The sequence below is a fragment of the Monosiga brevicollis genome, genomic scaffold, assembly GCF_000002865.3.
Source record: "Monosiga brevicollis MX1 MONBRscaffold_2 genomic scaffold, whole genome shotgun sequence".
Lineage (NCBI taxonomy): Eukaryota > Choanoflagellata > Craspedida > Salpingoecidae > Monosiga > Monosiga brevicollis.
This window is the reverse complement of record NW_001865039.1, coordinates 755,699-769,977: the sequence shown is the minus strand read 5'-3', so window position 1 is coordinate 769,977 and position 14,279 is coordinate 755,699. Positions and strand designations below refer to the sequence as shown.

At 55.6% G+C, this 14,279-nt stretch overlaps 3 protein-coding genes across 3 annotated transcripts in view; 2 read left to right on the top strand and 1 right to left on the bottom strand.

Annotated features, from left to right (window-relative positions):
- Positions 1-401: 401 nt before the first annotated feature.
- Positions 402-2,465, top strand: MONBRDRAFT_4868 (uncharacterized protein; the record flags this gene model as incomplete). Its single annotated transcript, XM_001742530.1, has 6 exons — positions 402-530; positions 706-780; positions 877-1,029; positions 1,110-1,202; positions 2,183-2,250; positions 2,348-2,465. The coding sequence occupies 6 exons, from the start codon at positions 402-404 to the stop codon at positions 2,463-2,465; spliced, it is 636 nt and encodes a 211-aa protein (XP_001742582.1).
- Positions 2,466-2,683: 218 nt separating this feature from the next.
- MONBRDRAFT_19062 (uncharacterized protein) lies at positions 2,684-4,130 on the bottom strand. Its single transcript, XM_001742075.1, has 3 exons — positions 3,537-4,130; positions 3,369-3,409; positions 2,684-3,240 (listed from the first exon to the last, which is right to left on the bottom strand). Exons 1-3 carry the CDS (start codon positions 3,580-3,582, stop codon positions 2,800-2,802), a joined length of 528 nt encoding a protein of 175 aa, XP_001742127.1. The 5' UTR covers positions 3,583-4,130; the 3' UTR covers positions 2,684-2,799.
- Positions 4,131-9,341: 5,211 nt separating this feature from the next.
- The window catches only part of MONBRDRAFT_13965 (uncharacterized protein), a gene marked incomplete at both ends in the record, with an annotated part of 5,510 nt that continues 572 nt past the window's right edge, over positions 9,342-14,279 (top strand). The window contains 11 exons of the mRNA XM_001742529.1: positions 9,342-9,438; positions 9,540-9,667; positions 9,797-9,883; positions 10,019-10,423; positions 10,531-10,936; positions 11,106-11,176; positions 11,340-11,770; positions 11,883-12,177; positions 12,263-13,048; positions 13,112-13,163; positions 13,271-14,234. Of these exons, the coding sequence (XP_001742581.1) occupies positions 9,342-9,438; positions 9,540-9,667; positions 9,797-9,883; positions 10,019-10,423; positions 10,531-10,936; positions 11,106-11,176; positions 11,340-11,770; positions 11,883-12,177; positions 12,263-13,048; positions 13,112-13,163; positions 13,271-14,234 (3,722 nt within the window). The remainder of the gene's footprint in view (positions 9,439-9,539; positions 9,668-9,796; positions 9,884-10,018; positions 10,424-10,530; positions 10,937-11,105; positions 11,177-11,339; positions 11,771-11,882; positions 12,178-12,262; positions 13,049-13,111; positions 13,164-13,270; positions 14,235-14,279) is intronic.

Here is a 14,279-nt window from a genome sequence, read left to right as displayed (position 1 = left end):
AGTGGATGCAGCGAAAAGCACGTCCAGTGCAAGACCAGTCCCGCTGGCACCTCACCAACGCTGCCCCGGGCGCTGCCGTCTACACCATGTCATGTCATGATCCCGCCCTTCGCCCTTCATCATCGTGTCAGCTTTTCTCTCTCTCTCGCTCTCTCTCCTCTCTCACAAAAAATCCAAACTGGTTGTGACTTGTCCAAGTGAAAAGTTGGCGTTGTTGTCAGACATAAATGTAAGACAAACGTGGTGCACATTGTCAGCACGTGATTCAGCCCGTCCGGCGAAAACACACTTCAATCGGTGGTGGGCTCTCGGGTCTGGTCGCCATTGGCTCAACGGTCGTAGGAGTGAGTCCGGATAGGTGGAGTGAAAGGAGAAAAGTGCGTTTGGCACAAACGGTTGGCATGGCCGAGTCACAGAACAAGAAGGTCAAGCGCCAGGAGAAGGCGGCCCCCGTGGTAGATACCGAAGACGCAGAGGAGGCACCCACGACGCTCATGGCGGCCGACCTGGTCGAGGAGGGGGACGATGACGTACGTTTGACCGCCTTTGCTTTTGGCTATCCGCAGTGTCGCTTTGGATAGAGAAAGTTGTATGTGAACGGTCATGTGGCTGGCTGAGGAAATGCAAGGCTTGAGCAAGCTGAAAAACGACGAGTGCTTCCGTCGGTTCACACTCTGCGACGCTCATCTCCCGCAATGGTGACAGACACTCAACGTCAGCTTTAACGCCTTCCAGCCCATTGGTGATGACTTTTGGGGCATCAAAACGCTGTTGCAGCAGGTGGGTGCCTGCGCTCGGACCCATGATTGACCACGCACAGCAGTTTGTAGTCCTTGGTGGCCCGGCTCATGCATGCTTCCCTGGCCTTGCTGTCAGATGATGCCACGGGCAGATGCAGACCTCGGAGAGTTGGCGCGGACCATCATCGACAAAGCCGAGCAGTCTACTGTCATCAAAGTCGAACAAGATCCCACCTCGGGCATCGTGGCCAGCGATAAGGCGGCCCAGGCCGCAGCTCAAGAAGCTGCGGTAAGTGCCCACTTTCTGCTGCACACTTGCTGGCTGGTACTGCACCGGGCTTTGATTTCATGCTGTTTGCACTGGCGCAGAGCGATGCGGTAGACGGCGCCACAGATGAGGATCCAGACGGTGCCTATGACGTGTACGCGGTCATGAGCCCCCTGCGTATGGGTGACATCAAGGTCAGGGAGGACACCTTTGGCTCTCACATTATGGCAATAAGTCTACCCACTCGAGCCTGACTCGTGGGCCTTTCCCTTGGGGCTTTCCCTTGCTCCAAGCAGAAGTCGAGCTGGCTGCGTGCACTCAAGCAATGGCTGGCCAAGCACATCTCGGACATGGATTTCAAGGTGCTGGCCACGCTTGCTTCGCTGAGGGACAAGGGACAGTTGAAGGCGCAAGGGGAAGCGGCGATTAGGCGATTGAGTCTCTGAGATGGGACGGAGATGAGAATGCTCACGGCGTGTTCTTGCTGTTGACGTCAAAAGACCCAATTGGCAGCTGCTTTGAAGAACAGCAATAATCTATTGCTGATCGCGTGCGTTGTACAGGCTGCGCGATATCAACTTGCTCCTTTTGCTTGCAAAGCTCTCGTGCCCGCCTGACCTGGCTGTTCTGTGAACAAACCTGACTGTGGGGCATGTTACGCACACCGTGTGCAGGGAGCGCTTCATCAACCTGCCGCCTCAACTGGCGGTCGGTTTGTATAACAGTTTGGTGCAGGATCTCGACACTGCGGTCCAGGCTGTACGTGCTGACGCCTTGAGGCTAACCTGCGGCCCGTGATTACACCCTCTTTGAGCACGCGTGTACTCGAGTCAACGGGCCCGCGGGCGTCGAGCTTATTCACTGATGGCTCGTGCTTTCTTTCGATTGACCAGGGCCAAGCCGCAACGCCGACACAAGTGGTCATGATCATCAAGGCCTGGAAGGAGCGGGGAGCCTCGGGTAACGAAGTGGGTGCAACTTGTGCGCCTGTGGCTGAGCGAGCTTGATCATGGCATGCTTCGTTGAGCTCATATCTCTGCGGGCAACCGACAGGCGCCCCTCAACTTTTCTTGTGAGGAGGACGAGCAATTCTCCGCGGTAGGTCGCGGCAGGCGTGATGACATGTTGCACGGCCCAGCTCGTCTCACGGAGCAAGTGGTGTGCTTGTGCCTAGGTGGCGCTGCATCGGGCGGCCTTTGAAGTGTCTGTTGTGCAGGATAGCGAAGGCAGCTACCCATATCGGTACGCTTGGCCGGGCAGCCACTGCGAGCCGGCGATCGTGTTTGCTTGTGCATGTTCCGTGCCTCATGCTAAGTCTTTGGCCTTGATGGTTTGGCAGAGCCTTTCGTCAGTGCCTGGTACTTGATTATGAGACCTTTGCCAAGACGGCGCGACAATTGGGTGAGATGTACACCACCGTGTACGAGGATGTTGAGGACGGCGAAGATGACGAGTAACACGCGTTTTTTCTACCTCCCTTCTCTGAAAGCACCTCTGAGGCCTGCTTGCACGCTCTATTCCACAACTCGCAAAAAGACTCGAAAATTGGAGGTTACATGCAGTCTGCCATGTCATTTTTTTTTATCGACAGTGCGACGCTAATTACGAGAAGTTGACGGGGATGAAAGATTTAACACATTCAAGGAAACAAGGAAAAAAAAAACCAAAAAACCAAAAGGTTCTGTATAAATGGTCAATTGCTGCGAGTTCGGACCGTCCGGGATCAGGAGAAAGGGCGCGGCCCGGGTGTGCGCCTCAAAAAGCCTCAGAGACAGTTAGGGGAACGCACGCTTAAGCCGAGACCACCTTCTTGGAGCGGCCGGTCGAGTCCTGGGCGGCGGGAACGGTCTCGTCGCGCTCAACCAGCCACATCTCGACGTGGCAAGGGGACGACTGGTAGGGGTTAATACGACCGTGCGCACGGTAAGTGCGGCGGCGCATGTGGGGGGCGCGGTTGACCTGACCATGCTCAATGACGAGCTTCTCGGTGTCGAGGTTCTTGGCCTCAGCGTTGGACTCGGCGTTCTTGAGCAGACCAAGCACGAACTCGGCCGACTTGGTGGGCCAGCGACCCTGAGACCAGCCCCAGGCCTTGCACTGGGCCTTGCGGCCGATGGAGCCGTTGTAGCGCTTGAAGGGGACAATCTCCTTCTTGGCCTTGACGTTCTCAAGGAAGGCCTGAGCACGCTTGAGGGTCATGCCCTTGATGGCGTGAACGGTCTCGCGCGTGTTCTATCAACGAAAAGCAGCACCAACCACATCCAAATGAGACTGTACAAGGAGGTGGTCTCGCTCAACTTTCTTTGGAAGAGCGTCAAGAACGCCATCGCCAAGGTCCGACACAAATCATTACGGCTTACCTTGTAGTGCACGCGCAGGTAGCTGCCCCGCGTCTTGCAGGCTAAATCACAAAACAAGACCAGAAGCAAAGGGAGGAATGAGACTAATGAAAGGGAAATAGCAAGAGACAACCCCCCCTCCACTTGAACGAGGCACATGGCAAAGGCCAATCAGGAGAGGAAACTCACTCTTGGCTTCGACGGCCTCGTCGGGGTTGCGAGCGTAGCGAACCATGATGACCTATGCCAAAAGAGACACAACCAAAGCAATGAGAATGAGTTGGTAAGCGCCATGACAACATCCGAAACCTGCGCACGAAGACGGCTAGCGGCCCAGCAAAGACCCAACGACCAAAAGGCACACGATCTTGGCGTCAAGGTCGTTATGTCTTCCCCCCCAAAAAAACAAAAAGACACGAAAGCAAAAAACAACAAGTGCCACAAAGGCAGGTCCGATGATATAACTCGGCTCAAACGACATTGCAAAACAGGCGCTACCCCGACAACGCATGCCCCTGCTGAAAGGTGGCTGTATCCCGCCGCCCGGCCAGGTTTTTCGCAATCAGCTCAACCTCAACAACGAAAGAATGATGTTGGGCCAACCGCAATAGCCTGCACACGCTACGCTGGCAGCACCGGACCAATACTGGTTCTGGTCCCCAATGGATAGAGTAGTCGGGCTGCCATCAAAACTCCCTCCCGCACCAGAAGAAGAACGGACGCATGGAGACAGACCCGACCCGACTCGCAGGTGGCTCGGGGCGACACACACATGCACACGACAAGGGCGACGTACCAGTCACGTATGGAAAAGTGCCCTGCTCAGCGTGTGAGTGATTTGAATAGTTGGAGGAGATATTTTTCCCGATAAAGTGATTGTGAGTTTTTATATAACAGCAGTTTACAACGGCTGTTCAGGATGAGCCGTCTGAACGAGAAAAATGATCTCACAGCGTTCGTCTGCTGCTGCTCGCCTTGCTGCTGCGGAGGTGCTTCCGCTGCCGCTCATTCCGGCCGCCACGTTGCGCTTGTGGACCGCGCGACCCTGTTTCTCGCTCTGATAGACAATGCGAGGAGATAAGCGCGCAACTCAAGGAATCTCTGCGTCAGGCCGGCTGCCAGGGTAGACGTGCCCTGGAGACTTTGTACGCGCCGCCGTATCAGCATCTTGTTGACCGGTATGTCGGCCACTTGGATTAAAGCTGGCAATTGGAGCTTCCGCTTGGATCCTTTCTCTTGCTGATCGGTGGCTTTTGTTGCTTTGTAGCTTGCGGCAGCTCATTGACCTTGGACTGGGCCAGCCCCGACCGCTCGCGGTATGCACCCGTGTGATTCGCGGTCGACATGGCCCAGGGCTGCATGTAATTCATTGCGCTTGGGACACGGACCAGCACCGTGAGCCAAAGCCGGGCAAGTCGTTAAGCCTGAAGGTTCATGGCTGTGTGTGATGGCATGCGATAGGAGATTGTTCTGAGCTACTGGCGATATGGCATCCACGCGCGCTTCAAATGGTGGCGGGCACTCCACGATGAGGATCCAGCTGCCGAGGCAGTACGTTGACGTTGACGTGCGCACCTGCTGGGCTCCTAGGCCAAAATAGCCTTTCCTTCTTTGCGTGTTGTTTCTTCTTTTCTTTCTTTCAAGACGTCTTCTTCAATGTAACCTTTGTGCCTGATATTTGTTGGTCTCGTGGACACAGGTAGCCCCGGAAGCAACGGCCCGCGTGCGAGCCACGCTGCTGGCTGGCCTTGGGTGCGTCGCTCAACTGTGTTCTGACTGACATTGCAGCTCACAACTCAACTGACTTGCCCATCCGCCACCGGCCATTTTGGAATTTTGTGGCTACAACAGGTTGCTCGAGACAGTCCGACGGACCACACCTGCAGTTGCACTGCAACATCGTTGCCTCATTTGGAGTGGAGACACGGGTGCGCTGGCTTTGAAACCATTGCAACACCCCCCTCCCCAGCAGGCTGTTCAATCTCATTCGCGTGAGGTGATTGCAGAGCGATACCTGGGCCAGCTGGACGCCACCACTCCTCACCATCTGGCAGCCCTGGCCTGTTATACAGCGGCACAGCGCCTGAATCCAGATGATGGTGCGTTGAATTACCGATGCCCCTCTTCGTTTTATCAAGCCCTCAAGCCTCAAGCACTGCTGCTGACGCTCTCCTCTTTGCTTCTGGGTAAAATAAAGGCACGGCTTGGCATCAAGCTGCCTTGGTGTTGCAAGATGTGAAAGCGGAGTCTCCACTGGCGCTCATGTACGCCTATGCCCGCGCGTACGTATCCCTGCGGCCTGCGAGATGGCAGTGGAAGCGAGGAGGCATGGCCGACCATAGCATTGCAGTCTGAAATCTGCATTTTCGTGTCAATCTGATATTAATATCTGGCTCAAACGTTTGCGCGCCGCCTGCCGTTTTTTGTGTTTGGTCGCTATAGTGCTGCATCGCAGCAGCGGGCGCGCAATGCGAACACGGGCTTGTTGGCCGTCCTGGATCAGGTATGATCGCTCATTTTCATCCTGACCACCGCGCCTCGTGAGCGCCTGCGCCAGACGTGACGCGAGGATTTTTTTTTTTTTTTTTTTGTGTGTGTTGGATTCAGGTTGAGCCTCAAGTCATGCTGCCGGCTGAGGCTGATTCGACGACGAATGGTGCCCTGCGTGCACAGCGGTATCTTGGATTCGCCTGTTTGCACCTTTGGTTTCCCGTACCCGCGTGCCGCTCAAGAAGCGTCAGACGCCTGAAAGACCCGACCAAAGCAGCCTTGGTTCACCCACCCGCGTACACTCACACTGACCCCGATCTGGGCACCGGGTTGATGGCAGGGAGACCTTGGAACGCTCGGTGGTGGCCCAGGTGGCCCGAGTCCTACTTGATTGTGCTCGAGGCCAAAGTTTGGGTGGCTTTCAAGACCGCTGCGTTCGGCTCGTCCAACTGGCTCGTGACCAGCTTTGCATGGAGACGGAGACCACGACGGGCCAGGTGAAGGAAGAAGGCAGGCCCACGAGCTTGCAGCTGGGCGTGCTGATCCAGCATGCCTTGGCCTTGGCCAAAGACTCCATGGCGCGTGATTGTGCCATGTATCTATGCATGCGATGGGCTGAGGCCACGCTGTCTGTGGCAAAGCAACAGCTTGTGGTATTCGCGGGTATTGAACCGCACACGATCACGACGAGTTCGCTTGCAGCAGCCCAGCTGTGGCTGCGATGGCTGCTCAGCATGCCTGTCCAGAAGGAAATGCAGCGGCGATCTGGTCAAGCGGGCGTTGCGCAGCTTTTGGATGCGGCCGTGCAACTCCACACAGCAGCCAAGTCGGCTGTCACCCACGTGTCGACGGCTGTGGCCCCGGGCGAGTCAATGGCCACCCCAGAAGATCAAGAGCTTCAAGGCCTTCGTTATGTTCTGCCAGCAACCAACCTTTTGTCGGCTTCGCATGGAAATACTTGTACGGCGCGACTGGCGCGGGTTATAGACTGGGGCGACTTGCTCCCGGGCACTTATCCTCAGGAAGTGGAACGGGGTGAGTCTGGGGTGCTTCATCTCAGAGCCACGCTGCACCGTTTGGTGCAGCAGCAAGAGAAGCACCTGGCTCCGTCACGCTCCAAAAAAGTGGATGAAGACGCCGTGGCAGCTGACGTGACTACAGTCCAGGCACGTATGGGGCAGCTGCGGCTCGAGGCCAACGTGGCACAGCTGCAAGCTCAAGTGGCAGCGGCTCAACAAGCGGTTCAACTGACACCCTTTGTGATTCCGGACGCTGAGGCGTGGGCCATGGCGCTAGCGGCAGGTCGCGAGCTGGCACAGCTGGAGCGGTGTGTGGTGGTGGTCGCGCAGGCTGCGTTGCGCGGGCTGGACTTGCTCAAATCGGGCACGGGCTCTATCAATGGGCGGGCACGCGAGGCCATACGATTTTTGGATCAGATGACACAGGCGCCAAGTCCCCATGTGCAGCTCGAGACCTCACCCTTGGACGCTGTTTCAGACTCGGAGGCCCTGGGTCTTGAGGAGAGCGCGGATGAGGCGGAATTTTGGCAAGAGCTGGAGGCTGCATCTGCAGGATCGGATGCAGAGCAGGAGCACTTGCGACAAGTGCGAGCGCTCATCGATTGTGCACGGCGGCTTGGAGGCCCGGCCACTTTGGCAAGCACGGATGAGCTGGTCCAGCGGGTGGCCTCGCATCTCGATCTGCCCTGCCTGTCCTTGGAGACAATCCTTGACCGGGCTCGAGCCCAGGCATTCGACCTGCCAGCTCCTCATCGTGGTCGTGGTCGTGGGCGCGGCCGCGGCCGCGGTGCTCATCGGGGTCGTCAAGGCAAAAGGGGTCGAAATGGCGGTCATCAGTCGGTCTCGGAGACTGCCCCCGATACCGTCGGGCATGGGTCGAGGGCTGCTCGTGGTCGAAGCACGGGGCGAGGCCATAGTCGTGGCCGCGGTCGTGACCGTGCGTCATCACGAACCTTGATATCTTAACATCCGATGTAAGTCAAGCACAAGCTCTTCTGTCCGCAGTTGTGGTCTGCTTGCTCGCACACACAGCTCGCTCTAGCCACTTTGCATTCATGCATGGAATCCCAATTTAAATAATTTAAGCGACAAAATTGAGTTAACAACAATTCTCAAATCTTCATCTCGTCTTTGACTCTATGTTGCTACCTGGAGGCCTTGCCTGTCACAGCTCGAGCGCACACACACTTGGCAGTAAGCGAGTGCATGGGCAAGCTTGTTTTTTTCTCCTTTTTCCCAGATCTCAAATTTTGACGGAAACATCCAACACGCTGAAGGAGCGTGTTGGAGCCTGTTTTACACACGCACCTTTCTATAACCAGTGGTGTTCCCGCGTGTGCGATTGCCCCTGCCAACATACAGGCTTTAACGACCTGCATGTGTGACTGCACCCCCCAGAACAAAAGAAAATTTTGAAGAGAGAGAGAGAGCAGAGAAGAGAGAGAGAGCGAGAGAGAGCCACACACACAGAGACAGAGCCACACACACAGAGACACAAACAGTCAAAAATTTCAAGTGTGTGTGTGGTTGCAGAGAAAGAGTTTCGTTTGGTTCAGTGGCGTCCACACACCCACCAAAGACCAACGCTTGATCAGGTAGAAACGGCAGCGCCAGTGCCTGGTGGGCACGCGTGAATGCCATAATGTGGACTTGCTCTGGACCGTGTGTGTGTGTGTGTGTGTGTGTGCGATCTCTTGGGTGCTGCTGTTTAGCAAGGCTTTGTTTATTCTGTCTGTGATGCATCGCTTCTGTTGTCGTTTGCCAAAGCACTCCAGTTGAAATCGCTGGCTGCAGCGCCAGTGGCTCGCGCGGTCAATCCCTTCCTCCTTTTCGCGCGCATTATCCATGCACCCCTCCCTGGTCTGCTCCTGTCTCCCCCATGACCTCATTGCGTTGCTGAGACTGGCACTGACACAGACTGTCTGTTTGACACGAACTGCGGCTTTTTGCGCTGGCATTTGCATCTTGCCTCTCAAACCCATCCCTGAGTTCAGACATTGCGCTCAAACGACTCTGACCTTGTGCGTGAGGACTCCAGGGCTGCCATTTTCTTATCACACAGCTTTCACTCCCTTGGTCTTTTGCTTGCTTGCTCGCCTCCCCTGCCACACTCTGTCTTTGTTTCACACTGCCTTTCTTTGAGGCGAGGGGATGACTGCGAACCCGTCGATGGCTTCCCATATGATGGCTTCCTCCCTGTGTGCTTGGGTACTTGGTGTCAGCGTCTCCTGGCTGATTTTGGTGGCCGTGTGCTCGGTAGATCCGTCAGTGGTCAGCGCCTCCCCTGGCGCTTTTGATCCTGAAGCTCCTCTCATCCGTCCTTGGGTAGGTGTTCTGCACCATGGCAGCACAGCCAGCAAGTCCTGCTTGGCTCGATCAAGGTGCTCACCATCGTGTCCCCCATCGCTGCTCTAGATTGAAGGATCATTTCGCCTGTCCTGGCCCCCACTTTGTGCTTTGAGCTACACTCGTGAAAAACAGCAACATGAGCGTGTTGCAACACTTGCGCGTGCAGCGCAGCAGCGACGATGTCAAGTCGTGGGCAGCGCTCAAGCGTGTTTGGGTGCCCGATGAGACTGAAGGTATCGCGCATTACCTCCACAGCACCCTCGCGCCATCTAAGTTTGGTGCTGTCGCCTGTCCATTCTCATGCCTCCAACCCTGGTTTTTATCACCCCATCAGGCTACGTTGCGGCTGAGATTCGCAGCGACAGTGGTGACTCGATCACCTGCGAGCGTGTTTCGGATCACCAGACGGTAACCATCCCCAAGGATGACACCCAGCAGATGAACCCACCCAAATTCAACAAGGTCAGCAATTCTCCTCACCCATCTACAATAGACTGCCATGCACGCTCCTGAAACCCTGCGCAACAGGCTTGAAGCTGCGTCGGATTCTCATCGTCTGCCTTCTCCTCTTTCTCTTTTCCTCTCGTCCAGGTTGAGGACATGGCCGAGTTGACCCACCTGAACGAGGCCTCGGTGCTCCACAATCTGCGAGATCGTTACATGGCCGACCTCATTTACGTACGTGTACTCTGTACATGCCTTGTCGCTCCGAAACCGTTCAAGAATGGCTCGCAAATACGCTGTCTTCGCTCGGTATCTTCCCCGATCTTACCCCTGTGTCGTGCCACCTCCATGCTTGTCTGCCCCACACAGACGTACTCGGGCCTGTTTTGCGTCGTGATCAACCCCTACAAGCAACTTCCCATTTACACTGAGGAAGCCGTCGCCTTGTACAAGGGCAAAAAGCGCGAGAACATGCCGCCCCATGTGTTTGCGATTGCTGACACCGCCTACCGTTCCATGCTTCAGGACCGCGACGATCAGTCCATCCTCTGCACCGGTGAATCCGGTGCTGGTAAGACTGAGAACACCAAGAAGGTGATTCAGTATCTGGCCAGCGTGGCGGCTGCTGGTCGTGCTAAAGACGTTCTTGGCGGCACCAGCGCCAGTGGTGGCATGGGCAAGGGCGAGCTTGAGCGTCAGCTTCTCCAAGCCAACCCCATCCTTGAGACCTTTGGCAACGCCGCTACCATCAAGAACGACAACTCTTCTCGCTTTGTATGTGTACCTCGAGCTATGGCCGACTTTTGTGTTGATTTATGTTCTGTCTTCTTCCCAGTCGTGCGCGCTCACCATTGAATCGGCATCTATTTTGACCACTACAGGGCAAGTTCATCAAAATTCATTTTGATGCCGCTGGCGTCATTATCGGTGCTACCATTGACACATACCTGCTGGAGAAGTCCCGTGCCATCCGCCAAAACGAGGGCGAGCGCAACTTTCACGCCTTTTACCAGCTTTTGCGCGGTGCCGACACTGCCTTGATCACTGACTTTGGTCTGCAAGACATCAAGTCTTACCGTTTCATGTCCAACGGCGACGTCACCCTCCGTGACATCGATGACAAGAAGGAATTCAAGCAGACCAACGAAGCGTTTGGCATCATGGGCATGTCCTCGGACGAGATCAACGATGTGTGGCGCGTCATCTCTGCCGTTCTGCTCTTCGGCAACGTCAACGTCTTGGGCGGTCGCCGTGGCGACGACCAAGCCAGCATCACCTCAGATGTTTGTACGTATACCTCCGACCGACAGGGCCCTGCTGTGTTCACCATCCTGACCACCCTTGGATCTTGTTCTTGACGTCTTTCCCAATGCTTGTGTTTCTTTGTGTGTCCTGCTGCTTTTCATGTGGTTTATGCATGCTCATGATTTCGTTTGCCCGCTTGCTTTGATTGTAGGCTCGCAGCGCCTGTGCTCTCTCCTTGGCATCAACCACAACGATTTCATCAAGTCAATGACCCGCCCTCGCGTACGTGCTTTAGCCCTGCGTTATTTTCTTTTGTCTGTAGCTTCACTACTGCCTCTCCTTGCCTTTAACGATAATTCCTTCAATCTTTGCCTTACCATGGTCATCTTACCCGTCCCCACCTGGTCTGGGCCTACAAAAACAAACAAAAATACCATCTCTCTAGGTCAAGGCTGGCAAGGATTTTGTGCAAAAGGCACAGACCAAGGAGCAGGTTGAGTTTGCTCTCGAGGCCCTGGCCAAGGCCCTGTACGAGCGCCTCTTCCTTTGGGTCGTGCAGCGTATCAATATGACCCTCGACAAGAACGTGCGCGACTCGCGCAACTTCATTGGTATCCTGGACATTGCCGGCTTTGAGATCTTCAAGAACAACAGCTTTGAGCAGCTTTGCATCAACTACACCAACGAAAAGCTCCAGCAGCTCTTCAACCACCGCATGTTCAAGCTCGAGCAGGAGGAGTACAGCAAGGAGGAGATTGATTGGGAGTTTATCGACTTTGGTCTGGACCTGCAGCCCACCATCGAGCTCATCGATGGTCAGATGGGTGTGCTCAAGTTGGTTGACGAGGAGTGCTTCTTCCCCAAGGCCACGGACAAGTAAGTTTCCTCAACATAGTGCGATGCTCCCATCGTGCTCGCAATCTTGCTTTGAGGTCCTGGCTTCCGCCTTCCCTTATTGGTTCCTCGCCTGCACGCCCGTCATCTGCAGGTCTCTGGCAGAAAAGGTTGTGCACAACTGCAAGTCGCACGAGAAGCTCGTGCCCCCTGGCGTGCGTGACGACTTTGACTTTGCCATTGTTCACTACGCTGGCACTGTCCAATACTCGGCTGAGGGCTGGCTCGTCAAGAACAAAGACCCTCTGAACGACAACGCGACGGCTCAGCTCGAGGACTCGAGCATCCCCTTCATCAAGTCGCTGTGGAGCGATGACTTCTCCACCTCCGTTGCCTCGGGCTCCCGTACTCGCAAGGGTGCTTTCCGTACCGTTGGCTTTATCTACAAGGTATGTCGGAAGTCTCATGGCCGGCTCTCTCCGGTTGCTCGACTGGCTCGCCAATCACAATTCACTGTCTGATTCATCTTGGTAGGATCAACTCAGCCGTTTGATGGACACGCTGCACCACACCGTGCCCAACTTTGTGCGTTGCATTATCCCCAACCACAAGAAGCGCCCAGGCATGATTGATGCCCAGCTTGTGCTGGATCAGCTGGCCTGCAACGGTGTTCTCGAGGGCATTCGTATCTGCCGCAAGGGCTTCCCCAACCGCATCTTGTTCCAGGAGTTCCGCCAGCGCTACTCCATCCTGACTCCGGACGCCGTGGGTCCAGGCTTTACCGAAGGTCGCACTGCGTGCGAACGCATGCTTGAGGCCCTGAATCTGGACCCCAACTCGTACCGCGTTGGCTTGACCAAGGTCTTTTTCCGTGCCGGCGTGCTGGCCCATCTTGAGGAGGAGCGAGACATTCGCCTCTCCAAGATGATTGTGGGTTTGCAGGCCCATTGCCGTGGCTACCTGGCGCGCCGCCATCATGGAGCCTTGCTGCATGGCTCCAACGCCATCTTGGTCATTCAAAGCAACGTGCGCGCGTACATGAAGCTCCGATCTTGGGCTTGGTGGAAGCTCTTCACCCGCCTCAAACCCCTGCTTAAGCACGCTCGGTCCGACGATGAGATGCGCGAGTTGCGCGAAAAGGTTGATCAGCTCCAAGAGCAGCTCCAGGCTGAGCGCCAAGCGCGCGAGGCTGCCGAAAACGAGGCCGATAAAATGCGCCGCAAGGCCAATGCTCTCGAGGATGACATCCAGGTTTGTGCAAGCACGAGAAACCTCGTCCTTTTTATGCGCAATTTGTGGTGTTTGTTTCATGGCATTGATGTGAATTGGTTTCTTATGCCTTGTTGCTTGCCCTTGCTCCGTTTTATCGCTTAGAACTACGAGCACCGCATTGAGGAGCTCACCGATAGCAGTGCCCGACTCAACGAGCAGAATAGTACGCTTTGCGCCCTTGTCCCGCGCCTCACGTTCTCACGATAGCCCGCCGCCCTTTGCCCTGGTCCCCGTGCTCACATGTGTGCCTTGGGCCTGATTCGGGTGCAGACGTGTTGTCGGAAGAGATTGCTCATCTCGAGGAGCAGTTGGCCCAGGAGATGGACTCGTTGCAAACCTATTTGATTGAAAAGAAGGATCTCCTTGCACAGCTCGAAGACATGCGTGGCGGTCTTGACGTAGCCAGCGTGAACGAGGCCCGCGCCACTCGCCTTGAGGAACAGCTGAGTGAGGCACGTACCAAGAGCGAGGAGACACAGCAGGAGATGGCCGTCATTACCGAAGAGAAGGCCAAGTTGAACAAGGAAATTTCTGGTCTTCGTGAGGAGCTCGACCAAGCCCTCAACCAAAAGGCGCGCGCTGTCAAGGCTCAGAAGAAGGTGGAGTCTGAGGTGGAGGACTTGCACGTTGAGATTCAGACCCTGCAAGCCACCATTAGCTCGCTCAACAACAAGCAGCGCTCGCACGACAAGTTTCTGGCCGAGGAGCGCGATAAGACTAGCGTCATTACGGAGGAGCGTGACTCCCTGCAGAGCCAGATTCGTGAGCTTAGTACCAAGGTGCTCACGCTCAAGAACGAGCTCGAGACGGTGACAGATCGTCTTGAAACTGCCGAGTCTGCCAAGCGTCGCCTGCAGGCTGAGATTGACGACATGATTGCCAACCAGGACGATAGCGCCAAGACCGAGTTGGAAAATGCCAAGCGTGTCTTGACGCAACAGGTCGAGGAGATGAAGCAGCAGGTGCTGGAGTTGGAGGATGACAACCAAATTCTCAACGAGCAGAATCTGCGCATGAAGGTGGATATGCAGGCACTGGAACAAAAGGCCAACGCCGTTGATGTCGAGCGTGCCGAGGAGGACGCCAAGGAACGCAAGAAGCTGCAGCGTAAGCTGCACGAGTTGGAAGAGGAGCTTGAGTCTGAGCGCCGTACGCGCTCCAAGCTGGCTGGCGAGCGCAAGCGTCTGGAGCTTGAGGTCTCCGAGGCACAGCAGCTGGCCGAGGAAGAGCGTCTGTGAGTAATTTTTTTTTTCTTTTTTTTTTCTTTCTTTTTTTTTTT